Below are 20,087 nucleotides of genomic sequence, written 5' to 3'. Positions count from 1 at the left end.
TAAGAAGCAGTTTTGACCACTACATGTTTTAGTAATGTATGCAAAAAAATCAAAATGGGTTTTAACATGGAATCATTATAAGATACAATTGGCTTTCTGGGAGGGATTCTTTAAAGATTTGTATAGTTTTGGCAGTATATACAGAACTAGAACTCGTGATATTGGATCTCTAAAATTTGACATTGCTTTGAGAGATGTAATCAGTAAAGCGATTAACTAATATTTTTAAAAATAAAATACTAAGGATCCCCCTTACTTTCCCTTTACCAGTTAGAATCTTTATTTTAGATTGAACATTCTTAATGGAATTACAATCCAGTTTTTTGTAATATTTTACAACCATTAATTTCTTTTGTGCTTATCTCACAAAATCTTCCCTATGAAGGAGCACCACTACCCCGCCTTTGTCTGCAGACTTCACCACATTTTTTCTCTGTGCCAAAGTGAGCAGTGCATAAAATTCTTGCTTTGGGATGTTCTTAGAGGAAAAGTCCATAACATATTATTAGCCAGTTAGACTAGAGAAAGCCATTGCTATTCCTGGGAGTGAGTAACAAGAAATAGATCTACTTTTTGAGATCTTCCAGGTACTTGGAGCTGTATTGACTATAGTCAGGACTCGATGGATCTTGGGCTAACCCAGCATGGCACTGTATTTATGTATTGGTTACGTTTGCCCTAGCACCAGCCTGCATAAGAATAAAGGACAGAACATGAGATCCTTAATCAAAATAACAGGTCATAATAAATTATACCATTGCCACTGAATGACATCACTGTCTGTAGGTACTCATTCAAAGGCTTGTTGGAACAGAAATGTTTTAAACATTACCTTCAATGTTTTCAAATAATCCATAAGCAGCAATGCTTCAGGAAGGGAATTCTAGATCGTGGAGCTGCGACTGAGAAGGAACTTTCTCTGGTCTCCACCAGTTGAGCCTATTTAGTCGAAGGGATGTCAGTGATGCCCCTCTGCAATAACCTGAGTGATCATGTTGGGCTGTAGACACGCAGCAATGCATTGGTCCAAGACAGTGAGTCTAGTCTCAACAATTTGTGGACCAACATTGCAATCTTTTATATTTGATACGACACTGAATGCTGAGTCAGTGAAGATCAATTAATACAGAGATTAATTGATCTCTCGGGCTTTTCCCAGATATCTATGTTCTTATGATATGATGTCTTATGAGAAGTCACATTTAATTACCGTATTTTTCGCTCCATAAGACGCACCTAGGATTCAGAGTGGGAAAATTAAAAAAAAATGGTGTGCTAAACCGGCTCTTTTCCCGGGCATCTGTGCATCTTATGGAGCAAATTAAGAGTGTGCATACAATTTTTTTGTCCCCATTTCATTTTTAGGTCTGGGGAGGGCCATTTTGGTCCACTCCCCAGATCAGAAAACTTTTATTGTTCATTTTTGTACCAAAAAAAAAAACCCTTCCCAACCCTTCAAATTTAATTAATTACAACCCCCCAATCCAAGACTTGCCAAATGTCCCTGGTGGTCCAGCAGGGGTCCTGGGAGCAATCTCCTGCTCTTAGGCCGTCGGCTGCCAGTAATCAAAATGGCACGGGTGGCCCTTTGCCCTTACTATGTGACAGGGGCTACCAGTGCCATTGGTCGGCCCCTGTCACATGGTAGGAGCAATGGACGACCTGTGGGGGGTTGTAGATAATTTTTTATTTTTTATTTTTTTTTTTATATTCGCTCCATAAGATGCGCAGACATTTTCCCCCCACTTTGGGGGAAAAAAAAGTGCATCGTATGGAGCGAAAAATACGGTATTTACAATAATTTGTCTTCAGCCTGTTACCAGGACCAATTGGCAAATCCTTGGGTCCTGGTGAAATTCACCAAAGATTGTTCCAGGACTTCATAAATTAATTTTGAAAAGAAAATCTTTAATCATAATAGATCAATGCAAGTTTTAAGTGGATTGTAACAAATTGTACAAATGATAATTGTAGCTCAAAACCTTAACTGTTTCTAGAGGTAACACGTCTTATGTTAAATTAATCACAGATGATCCTGTTCTGTCTGAGACTGCATTCAAGGATGATCACAGACAGGGCTGATAGTATCCCTGAGCTCAAAAATGCTTCTGCTCTTTCTAACTGGGAACATCTGTTTAAATAAGAACAGGGTGCTCTATTAGAATTTATCTCCAGATGAGTCTTCTGTGGCGTGATTGAATGATAAATGTTTAGATAACTGTTTCCAATGTCCATCCTATGTCCATGAATAGATAGAACTTATGGATTTAAAATTTCTGCACTTCATTTTTTAAATCATGTCTTTTAAAAAAAAAATTTTCAAACTGTTTTGCATATGTATCACTCTCACATAACACTTTCAATTGTTCCTGTAACCAAACTTATTGTAACTGGATGGCTTTAACTGGTTTCAATAATCAATATCATTAAATCCAGTGAGCTCTTATTAAAAATAATGTTCCACTTCATCGTGTCCTCTGTATATAATTTGGGTTATTTCATAATATGTAAACACCGAGAAATCATCTGCTGACAGCAGTATTCTATCAAAGTTGCCCGATGAACTTCTGAGGAAATTGATTTAGCATATTTCTGTATTTTTTGCAGTGTATTGTCTTTGAAAAAGTTTAATCTTAAATTCAGGTAATCCACCTTTTTTGTTTAATGGCTCTCCATTAACACATATTGTCAACTGAAGAAAACTAATCTCAAGTGTTGTTTTTTGCATTTGTTGCACTTAAAACTAAGGTTTATGATTTGATGTGCTTTTAAAACAGGATCAGCCTTTCTGGATAGATGCACCTTACAGTTTTGTCTTTCCCATATTTCTGTTCATGTATCTCCTCTTAAATCTGAGAACTATTTTAATTAATAGTGGCATAATGAGTGATTATGTAACTCCTAATTTAAATAATATTAAAGCATTTGGGGCTTTCTCATGCCTTGTGTCAGTGTGTAGGTGTAAACTCAAGCTGACAGAGAAACTGCATCATGCTTTTTAACAGGACGTGATGAAAATTGAAACATATCAAATTGTAAAAAAAAACAAAACAAAAAAAACATTACAGATAGGCTTTCCTATGCTGTTTATATCTAAATCTGTTATAACTAAAATAATTTTCATAAACTTTACGAAGCAGGTTAATTATTGTTCTTGGAGGCAAGCTTAAATACATTTATTTATTTTATTTATTTGTTTATTTTGATAATTTATATGCTACCAATCTAGGGCTGTCGGCGGCTCACACAAAAACATATAAAAGCAAGGCAGACAAACAAAACAGCATAATATAATAAATATCAAGACATTCCTTCAGTAGTGCTCTGCTGACATCCTAGTCCTAAAAGCTCTCTTGAATAAATAAGTCTTCAATAGTTTTTTAAAAGTTGTAGTGCATTCAAGCTTGCAAAGCTGCACCAGAAGACAGCTCCACCATACCAGGCCTGCAACTGAGAAAATCTGCTGACGAGTATCCACCTTATGAGCATGCCAAACAGACGGGACAACAAATAGTCCTCTTTGCAATGAACGCAGCAGTCTTGGTGGAATATAGACATGCAATATTCGGTTTCTCCAGGTAAGAAAATCAATTTTCAATAATTTTTGAATCAATAAGGCAGTTTTATGTTGAATCCTTTCCAGATTTTAAGCAGGCAGCAGAGTTTTGGGTAGTGCTTGTAAATGAGTCACAGGTGCACATAGCAATAAGGCATTACAATAACCTAAAGAAAGTAGCAATAATGCTTGTATTGTTGAGCAGAAGTCATGACTATTCAGCAATGACTTCAGGGATCTGACTAATCAAAGCTTATAATAGCCATATCAAAAGGTTGCACCAGTCTGAGAGGAGAGATGCAAGTTGGAGTCTAATATAACCCCCAAACTCTTCACTTACGTTACTACTGGAATTGAAATATTTTCAAAAACAAATGGAAGCACTGTTTACCAGAACACTGAAGAACCATGACTTCCATCATTTTGATGTTCAGGGCCACCATATTATATGCTAGCCAATGCTTACCCACTGAAAGATAGATAGCGTCAAACGTTTCAGCCCACGATGACAATACAGGGAAGAAAAATCTGTAAATCATCAGAATAAAACTGGTACTCCTCACAAGGCCCAGCCAACAATTATAGATGGGGGGGGGGGGGGGGTCATATAGATGTTAAACAATGTGGCCAAGAGGGCTGAGCCTTGAGAGACATCAGTCTTCAAGGGATGCCAGGAGGAATGATTTCCTGCAATGGACACTTGACAGATCTATCTGGAAAATAAGAGGTAACCAGCTCAAAACTTTACCACTGATGCTGCATTCTCTCAGGCAGTAAAGTAAGATAGTATGATTCATCATGTCAAATGCTGCAGAAATATCTAGATACCAGCACAAAACTGGAGGACTAGCCTAGTGGTCAGAGGACTGGACTATAAACCAGGGTTCAAATCCCACTGCTGCTCCTTGTGACCTTGGGCAAGTTATTTTACCCTCCGTTGCCTCAAGTACAAACTTAGATTGTGAGCCCTCTGGGGACAGGGAAATACCCACAGTACGTGAATGTAATCTACTTTGGAGTGCTGAAAAGTGGAATATAAATTAATTAAATAAATAACTGTGACCCCTATCAAGACCTCTCCTGAATGTTTCTAAATAAGAGAGAAGGAGAATCTCTGTTTAGCTGGTTTTTAAATCCGAACTGGAATTGATTTAGTATAAGATTATCTTGGAGAAACTGGTCAGATTGATAGTGGACAGCTGATTCAATCTTTGCTAAAAAGGAAAGTGAAGAGACTGGGCAATAACTAGCAAAATCCTGAATGTCTAATCCAGCTTTCTTTAACAGGGGCCATATAACCATAAGTTTCAGAGGAAGGAAGATATCCATTCATCAGAGAAAGGTAACCTTCCTAGAGATAACGGGGGCTACCACCTCCTTCACACCTAGCAAGACAGTGAGTTGACAGATGTTGAGAAAACAGAAGGTGGACTGACTGAAGAATGATTCGCTCAACTTCTCTGATCTCCAAGGCTTGAAAATTATCCCAACATACAGAATTTGGTGAAGGGGCAGAAAGAAACCAGTCAAATTTAGATGGGAAGGAAGAGCAGATCTTTTCAAACTTCTTACCAGAATATGACAGGAACTGATCACATAATGATACCACAGAGCCAGAGCAGGTAGGATTATACAGGGTGGCCTGCATTGGAGGCAGGCTACTTTTCCATGGGCCACCCTGTAGTTCACAGCGGAACAAGTCATGGATTTTATAATACAAAATAGCATCCTGGGTCCCATAAGCCTGTTCAATATATTTCACATAAAAATCTTTTTCAGCTTTCTCACAGGCCTTCCGGTAAAAGTCCAAAAGCAATTTTGTAGTATTGCAAAGTTACAGGAGCCCTATATTAATGCCAGCATCGTTTAATTGAGCAAAGCTTTCATCGAATCCTGACTAGCTCAGAGGAATACCATTTGGCATTCCTAGTATGCCTGACCCGAAACAGTTTCTCAGGAGCTATGTCATTAAGAATCTTCAGGATCATATTGTCCTAAGATGCGACTGCTGCCTCAATGGAAGAGACATCAAGAGCAGGAAGATCTTTAAAGAGATCAAGCTTAATAGTAGCTTTTAGAGTCTGAAACTGGTTTTGGATGGGGTAGCTAAAAGCTAATAAGTAGTGATCAGACCACAACACTTCCTCTGTAAAAGGACAGATTGGGAATACCTTCAATAAGGAGGAATTAACAAAAATAAGATCTGGTGTGTGGCTTAATCTATGAATTGGAACATCTGCAATTTGCTGCCACCCCAGAGATCATAGGATTTCTAAAAATTGGTCTACATGGAGAGGTGGCAGAAAAGCATAGACATGAATATTGAAATCACCAATAATAACCTATTATTTAAGTTAGCTTTTGATGTCCATGACATTTTAAAAAATGGGGAAAAGTTGGAGGCCAGCAACACTGAGGAATAATAAACCAGGCAAATGCTCAGTACATTGGATGATAGGATCAGCACCTCATATGGGGAGCTGGAACTGACAAACTCAGTGCGCATATCAAAGCAACTCTTGTAGATCATCAGCATACCACCCCATGTCTCTTACTTCGTGGATGGGAGGCCATGCAGTATCCTTCAGTACATGCTTGATTTAGGAAAACCATATCAGAATCTAAAAGCTTTGATTCAGTGATTCAAAGAAAGTCAGGTCTGTGAATGGTCAGTAAGTCCCTTAAGATAAGTTCCTTCTTTTTGTCTGACTGACCATTAATCAATAAAAGCTGTAAGGTGTTTGTCGTGCCTGTCAGGGCAATCTTGCATTGAATATGAAACAAATTATATAAAGTCTGGTTACCTTTGATGGTAAGCTGAATGGAGCCTTTCCTCCCCTAAATAACTTCAATTGGAGCCATACTAGGGTCAGCAGAGGAATTCGCAGATGGCAACAAAATAGTCAGGGCTCTCAACCGCTTCAATGTGCACAAAATGTAAGCGGTATTTGGAGTTCGGAAACCTGTCTGCTATTGTGCACCTCGTTTCCCCCTCCTGCACATCTATCAAGGCCAGCAGTGCCACAGACAGTTCTCTCTATTACCTCCTATATCTATACAATCTGAATAGTTCAGAAAAGACCACATATTTTATCTTCAGAATTAGACTTTTATTTGTCAGGCTTTGCAGGATTAGCATTTAGAAGAAAATAAACAGTACATGTCTCTAAAGTTCTTGCTACTTAGCATCGGTTTATACTAAATAAAACGCATCATTAGTGGATTGCCAGCCCACCCAACTTTGGTACATTCCCTTCTATTTATCTCTAGAGCAGTCTCTGGCTGGAGATCTCAGGGACTGTCTCAAGGGAAAGAGCTTGCTTCCTTGATCCTGGGACTAGTGCTTTAGTCTAGTTTAATTCAACAAGCCGATCTGATAAGCTGGGTAGCATTGTTGTGCTGGTTAAAGTTCTTATCTTGTTTCTCTCTGTTGAGACTGTTTCTTTGCTGGATTTCTTTGCTTGGTAATTTTGCTTTAATTATTGCCTGTAGAGAAGTACCAGCACAAAGCTGCACTGCTGTTTATCTGGATACATTTTTGAGACAAATTATGTGGGTCAGTTTGATTATTGAAATCTATTACCATAATTGCCTCTCCCCTAACCAAACCACATACCAAGAATGTCTCTATACATATGTAGGTAAAAGTACCCATAGGGTGGGCAATAATTTAAAAGCCTATTTACAAGCATTTTACCCACAGAAAGTGTTTTTATTATTGCCTACCCCATGATACAGAGTGGGGGCTACTCTAAAAACCCTCAGAAAGAGAGTTTATTTGGTTTAACCAAATACTTAGATTCTCTAAGCCAGGGGTCGGGAACCCATGGCTCGCGAGCCAGATATGGCTCTTTTGAGGGCTGCATCTGGCTCGCAGACAAGTGTCGCCATACTTCGCGGTTCCCCGCTGACCCAGCTGCTCCCCGGTCCTCCGCCGCCCGGGCTTAAAATGCTGTCAGCCCGGGCGGAACGCGGCAGGACAGCTGGAGTCAGCGGCACCGGCGTGCTCTCTTCTCCCCCCCCCCCCCCCCCCCGCGGCCCGGAAGAGGAAGTGGAGAGCATCGGGTGCCTGCGCGGGAAGAAGAGACCACACTAGCGTGGTCTCTTCTTCCGCGCAGGCACCCGATGCTCACCACTTCCTCTTCCGGGCCGCGGGGGGGAGGAGAAGAGAGCACGCCGACTGGAGTCATCCGGGTGCCTGCGCGGGAGTCATCGGGTGTCAGCCGGGTGCCAGCGCTGGAGTCATCGGGTGCCTGCGCGGGTCTTCCTGCGCAGGCACCCGATGCTCTCCACTTCCTCTTCCGGGCCGCGGGAAGAAGAGAGCACCGGCGTGCTCTCTTCTTCCCGCGGCCCGGAAGAGGAAGTGGAGAGCATCGGGTGCCTGCGCGGGAAGACCCGCGCAGGCACGCTAGTGTCCGACGGGAAGAAGACTGCAGCGCGGCTCGGAGGAAAATGAAAATCTTCAACCGCGGCCGATGGGACTCCGCCTTCGCCTCCGCGAGGGCTGAAAATGAAGGAGGTTAGCGTTGGGAGGAGGCTGCTGCTGCCGCGAGTTCCCGGGGTGGGGGTGGGGGAGAGAGTGAGTGAATGAGCGAGCAAGCGTGTGTGTTTGAGATCCTGTGTGTGTGAGTGAGAGATTGCATGTATGTGAATGATTGAGAGCCTGTATATGTGAAAGAGAGTATGTCTGTGATTGAGAGCCTGCCTGTGAGAGAGAGAGCATGAATGTAAGTTTACCATTGGGAACCTGTATGTGTAAGTTTGTAATTGAAAACCTGTTTGTTTGAAAGAGTATGTGGTATGATTGAGATCCTTTGTGTGTGAGAGAGATCATGTGTATGTATGATTAAGAGCCTGTGTGTATAAGTAAGAGAGAGATCATGTGTGTCTGTGTCTGATTGACAGCTGGTTTAGGTGATGGAGCATGTGAGTATGTGATTGAGAGCCTGTGTTTAAATGAGAGAGAGAGACCATGTGTGTCTGTGTGTGATTGAGCGCTGATTTAGGTGAGGGAGCATGTGAGTATGTGATTGAGAGCCTGTGTGTAAATGAGAGAAAGAGAGGACATGTTTGTAAGCATGTGAATGAGAGTCTGTATGTGAGAGAAAAAGACAGCATGTATTTATGTGATTGAAAGCCTGTGTGTGTAAGCGTGAAAAGATAGACAGCATGTGTGTAAATGTGTAATTAAGAGCCTATATAAGTGAGAGAGAAAAAACATGTGTATATGTGAGTGACTGAGAGCATGTGTGTATAGGTGTGTCATTGAGAGCCAGTGTGAGAGAGAGCGCTGGTATGTGACTGAGAGAGGAGAAAGTTCCAAGCAAACCACCCCACCTCCTGCTAATTCAGAACAATCTCAGGACACCTGGATATCAAACGTTCCCAGGTATGCAGAGCAAAAAAATTTTTGTATCCTTATTATTTTTCATTACTGGATCTTTGTGTCTGCTATTTTGAAATATTTTGTTGGTATCTGGAAATGTTTTATATGAGTTTTTAATTATTGGATATTCCACTCATCAGCTGTTTCGAAATATGTTCTTTTTGTTAGTACAGTTTTACTGCTGATGATTTTATATTTCTTGATTTGTTTTATAAGGATGGGTGATGTTTCTTTTTTCCTTTGTTACACTGCATACAGAGACTCTGGCTTGTTGCAGTTTCCAATTCAGTTTTGTCTGCATGCTTCTTGTTATGCGTTTTGGTCTCTTTATTCTATGTTAGGTGAGGGACAGCACGTGATTCAGGTGAGGTTTTCTGCTGGCGTGTAGTTTCTGTGTAGGACTCTATAGCAGCCTGACTTGGTCCGTTTTCCTAATAGGAGATGTATTGGTGTCTTAAGGCCTGGTGTAATATTTTCAGAGACTTATTGTACTTTAAAAGTGTGATCTTACATAAAATGCACACATTTACTTGTATTTAGTTTTAAACATATTGTATGGCTCTCATGGAATTACATTTTAAAATATGTGGCGTTTATGGCTCTCTCAGCCAAAAAGGTTCCTGACCCCTGCTCTAAGCTAAGGGTGGAGAGGGCATGCTTGGGAAAAGGGGGAGGAGTTTGGCTAGCATAGAGTCTAATTATTTTTAATCTTTAAATTCTAAATGTCTGTATGTTGAAAATATTTTCTAAGTCCCAAATTTGAGAAAATTGAGCCCATACTAAATAGAATGCCTTCATTCTTTTTCAGGAAGACTAAAACTGTAAATGAGGCAGGCCCTCCTAGCCCAAGATTATAAGGAACAGCAGTGGGATTTAAACCCTAGTGGGTAGAGCAGTGGCTGAGAACCAGAGAAGCTAGGTCCAAAAGAGACACCGATAGCCATAAGGGAGGTCGCAGATGCTTAACTCCCTTCAAAAACCTGGACACATCTGAATGGGAGGACAATGTTCCTCCATTGACTCGCCCTCTATAACAAGTGAGAGCTGCTACCTGCACCTTTAGTGTGTTAAGGGCCAAGCCTTTAAGCAAGCCTTCCTGTAAAAATTCCAATATCAGAGGAATTTCAACTTTGAGAGGATGAGAACCTTGCGTCTCATAGCAGCTCTCGAACACTCTCCAAACTCTAACATAAGCTAGAGATGTAGAAAATCTCCTGCCCTGGAGCTAAGTGGAAATCACTGCAGAAGAAAAACCACGCTTCACCAACCAAGCTCTCTCAAGGGCCAAACCATAAGACAGAAATCCAACCCGGAAGGTCGTGCAGAATGGGCCACTGATGTAATATATCCTTCCTGAGTGGCAGTCTGAGAGGGCTGTCCACCAGAAGACTCTGAAGATCAGCATACCACGGCCTCTGAGGCCAATCTGGAGCCACCAGAAGTACAGTTTTGGTCTGACTGGCAGTCTTTTGAATGAGCCTGCTTATCATCGGCCAAGGTGGGAAGGCATACAACAGTGCACTCCGCGGCCAGACCAGAATAAGAGCATTGATGCCTAGTGTCCTTGGATTCCTGCTGTGACTGAAGAACCGTGGTACCTTTGCATTGCCAGTGGTCACCAGCAAATCCAGATAGGGTAACCCCAGTGTGCCGCTATGAGTTGAAAAGCTTTGTCTGCTAAATTCCACTCTTTTGAGTCCAAGTCTTGCTTGCCGTGGAAGTCTGCCCATATATTGTCCTTCCCGGCAATGTGGGAGGCAGATATGTCCTGGAGATGTTGCTCTGCCCACGCCATGAGCACATCTACCTCCACTGACACCTGTTAGCCTCTGGTTCTACCTTGATGATTAATGTAGGTGTCACTATCATGGCTCCCCTCTAGCAGCCATCCGCACCAAGTCACAGCCCACATCAACTAAGAATGCAACACCCTGTTCCATTGCCAATCTGTCATCAGACCCTGTTCCTTGTGTCTCCTGAGAGAGAAACAAACCAGTCCGAGCCACCAGGCAACAGCAAGAAACAATCTGCAAATTCACTGTCATGGCCTCAAAAGCATGTTTAAGTATAGCCTCAGTCCTCCTATCCTGAGGATCTTTTAGAGCTGCCCCTCCTTTCACTGGAATGGTGGTTCGCTTGGTAACAAAGCATACCAAGGCATCTGCCTTCGTGAATCACAACTGATCGCTTGCCTTTGGATCCAAGGGGTTCAAACCTGCTAAAGTATGCCCCCTCTTAAAATTTGCCTCTGGGGCACTCCACTTAAGGCCAATCAACTCTTGAATTTGATCTAGAAGGGGAAAGAAACAGGATGCCTTGTGTAAGGTCACTCATATGGTATCTTTCTTTTGCAAGCCAGCAGCATTATCCGCATCCACAACTAGCATCTTCAGGGTCTGAGTCAACAGTCTTGGCAACTTATCTTTGTGAAAAAACTTGAGCAGAGTCTGATGCAGTTCCAAACCAGGTGGACTTTCTGCCTCTTCCAAAGGGAGAAACCCAAGTCCCTTTTTTAGTCATCCGAGGTATCAAGATCAACATACCCTAGAACATCACCAGGACAGCTTCCCTGCGGCACTTGTCTACAGTGGCTGATAAATGAGAGCCCTGGGCATGTGAACCCTTCTTAGTAAGTTGCTTTGCCTCTGCTAATTGCCCCTGCAGAAAAGCCTGCAGACCCTTGAAAAATGTCATCCAGGAAAAGGAGGAGAGATGCAAACTAAGGCCCATAAGCCCAAACCGGACACTCGCTGATCTTTCTGCTGGAGATGTCTTCTGTCATCGGGAACAAGAGATGGAAAGAAAGGACCCATCTGCAGTGTCGCCTTAAACCCCACTACCCTCCCAAGAGGATGGCCAAACATCGACAAAATCTAAAGTGTCCAAATTGCTTTGAGTATCCATGCAGCGCTGACACAGATGAAGAGAAAGAGATGGCAGGATTGCCCTTATGTGGGAAACATCACAAATAACCAAGCACTTATACCATTTTGTCCCTGGTGCCATAGTCTTTCTGTACTAGTGTCTAGGTGGCCTCCTATGCGCCCGCCATGTGTCTGGGAATTCAAGCATAAATCTGTGCCCAAAAAAGTAGGCCACGGTCGTATGAGCACAAGTACTCCTGTGCATAATTACATGCTGAAAACTAGGCTGCAGTCATACGTGCACAAATACCCCCACCCGCAAATATGTACACAAATATAGGCCATGACCTTACGTGCACAAGTATGTGTGCCCATGTGTGCTTACATCAGAACACCACCGAGCAGCAAGACTGTGCATACACACCTGTGCCTGGGAAAATTGCCGCCATGGCCTACTACACGGCTGACAGGACTAAGCCTGAGGAGCGGGGCCTAGTGAAAGGCTGCTCAGCCCTCAGAGTCCGTACCACCTCTGTACTATACTAACTTCCTAGAGAAGTGAGAGGGAAAGAGGATAAAAATACAAGGCCACCAACACCGAGGAAAGAAGACCCGGTAAGGAAAAAAGGAGAGGGTAACAAACTTCCCTATTCTTCTTTTTTTTTTTTTAATCTGAGCTCAGTCATCGTGGCTGAGAGCACGATTGGGTCACTGGCTGTAGGGGAAGAACAAGCCTTCACTACCAAGCACTCCCCCATATGTATAACTTTTTCCATTTTTATTCCTTGTGTGTTCTATGTCTTTCAGGAAGATATGCATCTTCCTCGTTTAAGGGCCTGAATTCTGTACACCAGGTTTTCCCCCAGTAGATGGATGCATGGCTGCACCAAAGTGGAACTGATGTCCCTTTTGGATGTGGAGCTGTATGTGTTGTTTGATGTTTTACTTTCAAATTCTTGTGTTATCTTTCATCTATGATGCATCCTTTCTCATTTGTCTTTTTTTTTCCTTTCAGCCTCACCCCCATGCTGATTACACCTGCTGGAAAACCTGCCAAAGAAAATCCTAGAGGAGGAAATCTCCACACTGCCTAAAAAGAATCAGTAACTTTCAAATGGGATCTACACCCCCAGAGAAAAATGAAATAAAATTCTAAATGTTCTTTTTTCATTCTTTCCAATGATCACTGGAAATCTTATATACATATACTGTATATATTTTTGATCTGTAGATGGGTCATATGGAAGATTTAAAACAAATTCTATAAAGTTCTTTTTTTTTTCCAGTCAAAGCATAAAAAGAATTTGCTGCAAGAAAATGTGGTCAAGATTAGTAATTTAGATAAGTGAAGAAAGGGTTTGGATAGGTTTTTAGAAGACAAGTCCATCAACTATTATTTAGCCAGATAGCTTTAGGAATCTCCACCTCCCACTTATGGGAGTAAGCAACATGGCCTAATATATGTATCTGAGAGAGGATTTGAAGATTTTTTTCCAATTTGTTTATTGGAATATTTCAGTCGATACAAAAATAACATATCATCAAAACATAAGCATATAATTGAACCACATCAATATGTAGTTCTATATAGTGTATATATGTGTATTATAAATGTGTTTAATGTATATACAAGAATGGAAAAAAATCACATATGAAATACGTGAATTACTAAGCGTGGTAAACCCTCATATATGAGCAATTGCACACTTACGCTTCAAAGCATTTTAACGTTAGTGCACTTATTTCTATTGCGCTTGCTCAGGACATATAATCATGGGGTGACTCCTTTGTTTCACGTGGGACAAGCCACAATTTTTAAGCAAGATTTTTTTGAATTTTTTATGTATATATTACATTTAAGCATCCGCTCCAACTGTTTCATTTATGAAAAAACATCTGTGGAAGAAAAACTTATCTTTCCAATTGATGCTAGAGCTTAAGAGCTCTTCAGCTCTGCTCTGCAAAACACCCGACACCGCTGGTGTTTCGCAGACTTCGTCAGGGGCTTTGGACCACTAGAAATGGAATAAAAAACATATCTCATGAGAAATGTTTATATTTCAGTTGAAGAATTGTGTTGGTTAAACTTACATACATGTCTAGAGTTGGAGACAAACTTTTTCGTTGTGCGGCATTTCGAGGCAAGGGCCCGCCATCTTAAAAAAAGACGTATTTAAAGCTTACGTGTGACTCATGTTACAACCAATCAAAAAACAAAATTTTTGTAGGAACCAATAGGGAACTTCTAGACGGTCATTTAACTCAACGAAGACCATTCAATATCATCATTCATGCCCTGAGAAAATTCAGTTGATAATTTGAAAATCCATCTTTGCTCTTTGTAGTTCAAAGAAGTGTTGCTATCCCCTCCTCTGGCATTGACCGGGACCATATCCAAAATGGTCCAATGCAATTCTGCGAAACAATGATTTGCTGATAAACAATTTTTCACAATTGGGGCTTCTATGTTACCCGTATTGAGTCAACGTCTATGTTCTCTCAATCGAACCTTGATTGGTCTAGATGTACGCTCTGGGGTGGATTTTCAGAGCCCTGCTCGCGTAAATCCGCCCAAAACCGGGCGGATTTACGCAAGCAGGGCCCTGCGCGCCGGTAAGCCTATTTTACATAGGCCTACCGGCGCGCGCAGAGCCCCGGGATTCGCGTAAGTCCCAGGGTTCTCCGAGGGGGGCATGTCGGGGGCGGGCCCGGTCGTCGCGGCGTTTCGGGGGCGTGTCGGCAGCGTTTTGGGGGCGGGTACGGGGGGCGTGGCTACGGTCCGGGGGCGTGGCCGCGCCCTCCATACCCGCCCCCAGGTCGCGGCCCGGCGCGCAGGAGGCCCGCTCGTGCGCGGGGATTTACGCCTCCCTCCGGGAGGCGTAAATCCCCCGACAAAGGTAAGGGGGGGTTTTAGACAGGGCCGGGTGGGTGGGTTAGGTAGGGGAAGGGAGGGGAAGGTGAGGGGAGGGCAAAGGAAAGTTCCCTCCGAGGCCGCTCCGATTTCAGAGCAGCCTTGGAGGGAACGGGGTAGTCGGCGCGCGCCGGCTATACAAAATCGATAGCCTTGCGCGCGCCGATCCAGGTTTTTAGCAGATACGCGCGGCTCCGCAAGTATCTACTAAAATCCAGCGTACTTTTGTTTGCGCCTGGAGCGCAAACAAAAGTAGGCTATTCGCGCGCATTTTAAAATCCGCCCCTCTGTGTACAGTAAAGGACAGTCACACTGGATTAAATAGACCACATGATGTGAATTGCAATTCATTGAAAATTTCTTTTTGTAAACAATACCAGTGGTGGGATGCACCCACGTTTCGCCAGTCAAAGAATTTTGACACGTGTCACATTGTCCGCATATCATGTGCATACCCGTGTGGGGTGGATTCAAACTGTTCGGTAATGCTGCTCTCATGATATAGTTTTTAATATTTGATCCTCTTTGAAATGAGATTAAAGGTGGATCTGAAAAAATTGGATGTAACTGCAGTAAATACCAATGTTTGTGTATACTCTGAACAATGGCTGATGCTTGATCGGTATGTTGTAGTACATACACATCGTGAGAAACTATTTTCCTGGTTTGGTATGTTAACAGCAATTCTCTTGGTGAATAGAGAGCTCTTTTATATGCTGACCGAATGACTCTAAAAGGATACCCCATTCAAAAAAGCGCATCGCTAAATCATGAGCTTGGTATTTAAAATCACTTAGTGAAGAACATATGCGGCGTAATCGAAAAAACTGGCTCACCGGGAGGCCATTTTTAAAGGCCCGGGGATGAAAGCTTTGATATCTGAGGAAATTATTCCTATCGATAGATTTTTGATATAAAGTTGTCTTGATCTGCACGCTGTCTTTGATTACCATGGTGTCTAAAAAGGTTAACTGTTGATTATCGACTTGGGATGTGAATTTTAAATCATCATCTATAGTATTCAACCAAAAAAGAAATTGTTGTAATCGCTGTTTGTCCGAATTCCAAAAGAAAAGGAGGTCATCGATGTAACCTATCCAAAAACATACATCTTGAAAAAATGAAGATTTATAAATAACCGATGTCTCTAGACGGTTCATAACTAAATTGCCACAGATGGGGCTACCGAAAACCCCATCGCTATACCATGTGTTTGTAAATAAAATATCACAAAAAGAAAAATAGTTATGTTGCAAGACCAAATGTGTCAATTGTAAAAGGAATGTAGTTGGTGTACGATGGATTAAAGGCGATAAGGCTTCTCTCACCACGTCAATAGCTGTTGAATGGGATACATTTGTATAAAGCGAAACCACATCCAAGGAAACTAATTGGACTTGTCTGTATATATGTATATACAAGTCACTTTATGTTCAATTGTGTATGTTTGTTTTTTTTTTATATTCTTTATTAAGCTTCTTAAATCATATAACATATGATACAAAAACTAGGCAAATCGTGAAAATCATAAAAGATATATACTAGTTCTCATCTCATCTTGCTTGATAAAATCCACATTTCTAGTGTGACCACTAATACAAATTAAAAAAAAAATAGGGAAAAACAATCTATATTAGATCAATTACCCCTCCCAACACTTTTAACCCCAAGTCATTATGCATATTTTTCCACTATAAAAGTTTCCAAATGCATAGGTTCAACATAGATAAGCTTATTACCCTGATAGCCTTCTATGCATTTGCAAGGAAACTTCAAAAAAATGTTTCTCCCAAAGACAAGAGCCAGGATTTCAACTATAGAAATTTCTTCTTCACTTGCGCCTCTTTGGAGTTGTCTGGGAAGACCTGAATTTTTTGTCCACAAAACAATGATTTTTTTGTACTTAAAATATTGATTGAAGAATATCTCTCTATAACTGTTCAAAACAAAAGAAACAATCAATTTAGATCTAGAAGTAATAACATCTTTAGACTTTTGAAGAAATAAGGTGAGGTCTGAACTAGAAAAGGGAATCAATACATCAATGGCTCCCTCTTCAAAACCTTTTGCTTGTCAGGAAGATAATAACAATTAGATAATAAGAATAATTTTATCAGGTACAAATTGGAATTCTTCGGTTGCATATAATCGATTTCCTGAAATTAACTAGGAATAGGGAAAATTCAACGGTCGCAAGTTTTTAGTTCTCAACTTATTCTCCAACATCTCGGTTTTATAGTATAATAATAAACTATCTTTAATATCCGCAGTTAAAGATAGTTTCAAATTAGTAGTTGTTCCTTTCTGCAGCTCTGCTTGTGTTTCCAAAGAATTCAATCTGTTGTCCAAATCAGAAAGTTTATTAGATGCGCCTGTGGAATATGTACACAGCTGAGTAACTGCATTTGACAGGTTTGATTCAGTGCGATTGACTACATTCCAAATATCCCTTAAGGAAATATCTCCAGAGATCTCCGCTACATCTGAACCAGCCCCTTGAATCTCCTGGGACAATTATACAGGAGCAGAAAAGCAACCAAAACCCTTCCTGTACTGAATAAAGGTATGGTTCCAGAGGATTCCTCTAATACATGCTTTTGTCTGGGTAAAGAAACTACTGATTGCTATTGCATTGAAGAATTCATAGCTTTACCGTCTGATGAGACTGTGGGTTTGGAGAGGGGAGATTTGCCCAAGGGCTCAAGGAAGTTTCCAATTCCTTACTCAGATCAAACTGCAGTGTTAAACTTTGATGATTCACATATAGATCCATTGGACCTCTAACAGGTATGGATATCTGGGGAGGGCTTACGAGCTTTCCTTTTCTTTTTCTTCCCATCTTTTAGGCAGGAGAAAATCTTGCAAAAGGAGCCACTGGTCACCCCTCTTTAAAGGTCCTCGGCACTCAGATGTCATCAGCACCAGATGACCACAATGTTGCCTGAAGCGGGCTTTCAAGATCAAGGCAGGTCTCAGCAGCAGTTTGCTTCCCTGTCGCAGGTCGCCACTCTTTAAAGGCCCCCAGCACTCAGATATTGTCAGTGTTGGGTGATGACAATGATGCCTGAATTAGCAGCATCCCACCCAGGTTCTCAAGATCAAGGCAGGTCTCAGCAGCAGTTTGCTTCCCTGCCTCAGGTCGCCGCTCTTTAAAGGCCCCTGGCACTCAGTGTTGGATGAGCATGATGATGCCTGAAGCAGCGGCATCCCTCCCGGGTTCTCAAGATCAAGGCAAGTCTCAGAGTGGCTTGTTTCTCTGCTGTAGGTCACTGTTCTTTAAAGGCCCCCACCATTCAGATGTCGTCAGTACTGGGTGTCCACAATGATGCCTGAAGCGGCGGCTTCTCTCCCAGTGTTTCAACAGCAAGGCAGGTCTCAGCAGTGGTCCGCTCAATTGTGTATTTGTTTTATTTGATTATGAACTTATTGTTATTCCTCACCTAGAATTGTGGATAGGTGAGTTTGAAATAATATTAAATAAAATATATAGAAATGTCCAATTGTGGTCACAGCTGATTTCTGAAATAAAAGCCAACTAAAGCAACCTACAAAATAATTTGTAAACAAATTTTCTCCACACAATAGGCCAAATAAATATGCAGTGTTTAATCTCAGTACAGGCCAAAAACTGTTTAGGTTGGAAGTAAAAAAGCACTCATTACCTCAAAGATTTTCTATTTTTCCCCAAAATTGAAGATATCAATTGAAAACAGATTATGATTTTGTTTTTCAGTAATTCTCATTTTTTTCCATCAGAGCAATCCGTTTCATTTGTATTTTTCAATTTATAAAAGTGGGTAACTCATCCCTTTTCCAAACTATTAAAATCATTTTCTTAGCTTGAGTCAATGTCACAAATTTCTTGCCTCCTTTGGGTAACCTCTGACATTAAAGCTTCCATAGTTTATCAACTTCTTACACCATATTATTGGGCAGTTCAGTAACCGATCCAAGTAATCAAGTACTTTTCTCCAAAAGAGTTATATTTGTGACATCCAATAAACATATGACATAATGTTCCAGTTGTGAAAAAATGTAATTATAAATAAGTCTGAATCCTAAAGATTCTAGTAACATATTTTGATGGATAATTTTGAATTGTATTTCCCACATATTAACTGACATTAAAGTTCAATAAATTGATGCAAATGCCCTTTGAATGTCAGCTTCATTTAAGTCTTCCTGAAGATCAACACTCCACAATTTAACCAATTTCTGGAGTTAAACTTTATCTATATTGTCTATCAACAAATAAAATATGACAATTGTTTATACTTCGCAGTAGTATCCTAAAAATGTCTCCATTTCCTAGCGTGTAGCAGATGGACTCAGGACCAATGGGTATAGTGTGCTCCTGATAACAGTTGGAGATGGAGTCAGATTTCAATCTGACGTCAGCACTACATATACCCGTGCACGAGGCTCTGATCCTCAGTTTTTTCCGTCTCCATAGCAGTTCTGGTGAAGGGAGCGGCTGAGAGGCAGCCTCAGTCCGATCGCCGACCCGGCGTGGACTTAGCCCCCTGAAAAGGGAGCGGCTGAGAGGCAGCGGGTGCAAGACCGAGCGCGGCGGTGAAGGTATTCCCCTCTCAGCTAGAGACCGCCCGGCAAGAGACCGGGAAACGCCAAGACAAGGTAAGGTAGAAAACTTTTCTCTAAGTCTCTGGTCTCCGAGGCTCGGATAACCGCTCAGATCATCCCTCCGGCGTCTGTCTAATTGGGTTGAGCAGCCCCGTCAGGGCTAGACCCCGATCCGGCTCGAGGATCCTCCCACGTGGAGACCCTCCGGGGGGGCCGCCATCTTGCCCTCGTGGTCGCAGGCACCATTTCCTCCCCTTAGTCGCCACTTGTCCGCACAACTGAGCTGTGCGCACAGCAGCGAGCCAGGCACATAAAATACTTGTGCGCACAGTGCCGCGCGCAAAAGGGGACTGAGCGCACAACTAGGCCCATGCGCACAGCCATGCACGCATCTTCTGTTCCTAGGCGCACAACGAAAGTGCACCCGGAACGCATAACCAGGACCCTTGGCATGCGCATCTGTACAAGATACATGCGCAAATCATGCCACCGCCGTCCAAGACAGCTAAAGGCCCAGTCCTCTGCCCGGCATGCCACCTGAGAGTGGCACAGCCCAAGGTGACCTCCTCCCTGTGCCTGTTGTGCGAAGGAGCCCAGGGGGAACCGAGATAAGGTCCCCCTCAGCCTGTAGAAGTCTTTGGATCTACCAGCGAGACTACCCTGGACCTCTCTATTCCCGACTCAGCCCCCCCTCAGTGGGGGCCCTCGGGGAGCGCCATCGGACCCAATGCGGTCTCAGGCAACTTCACCTGGGCGGGATTCTTCGTCGAACTACAATCCTACATCCAC

At 42.2% G+C, this 20,087-nt stretch overlaps 1 protein-coding gene across 4 annotated transcripts in view; it reads left to right on the top strand.

The window, feature by feature from the left end:
* The window catches only part of JPH1 (junctophilin 1), a 353,316-nt gene that overhangs the window by 226,371 nt on the left and 106,858 nt on the right, over nucleotides 1–20,087 (top strand). The window contains exon 4 of one of the 4 annotated variants that reach the window (XM_029591497.1): nucleotides 12,822–13,269. The exons of the other annotated variants lie outside the window; for them this stretch is intronic. Within the exon in view, the coding sequence (XP_029447357.1) occupies nucleotides 12,822–12,838 (17 nt within the window). The 3' untranslated portion in view covers nucleotides 12,839–13,269. Of the gene's footprint in view, nucleotides 1–12,821; nucleotides 13,270–20,087 lie in introns of those variants that run through there. 4 annotated transcript variants of the gene reach the window in all.

Source organism: Rhinatrema bivittatum, chromosome 2 (genome assembly GCF_901001135.1).
Source record: "Rhinatrema bivittatum chromosome 2, aRhiBiv1.1, whole genome shotgun sequence".
NCBI lineage: Eukaryota > Metazoa > Chordata > Amphibia > Gymnophiona > Rhinatrematidae > Rhinatrema > Rhinatrema bivittatum.
This window is presented reverse-complemented; position numbering and strand designations above follow the sequence as displayed.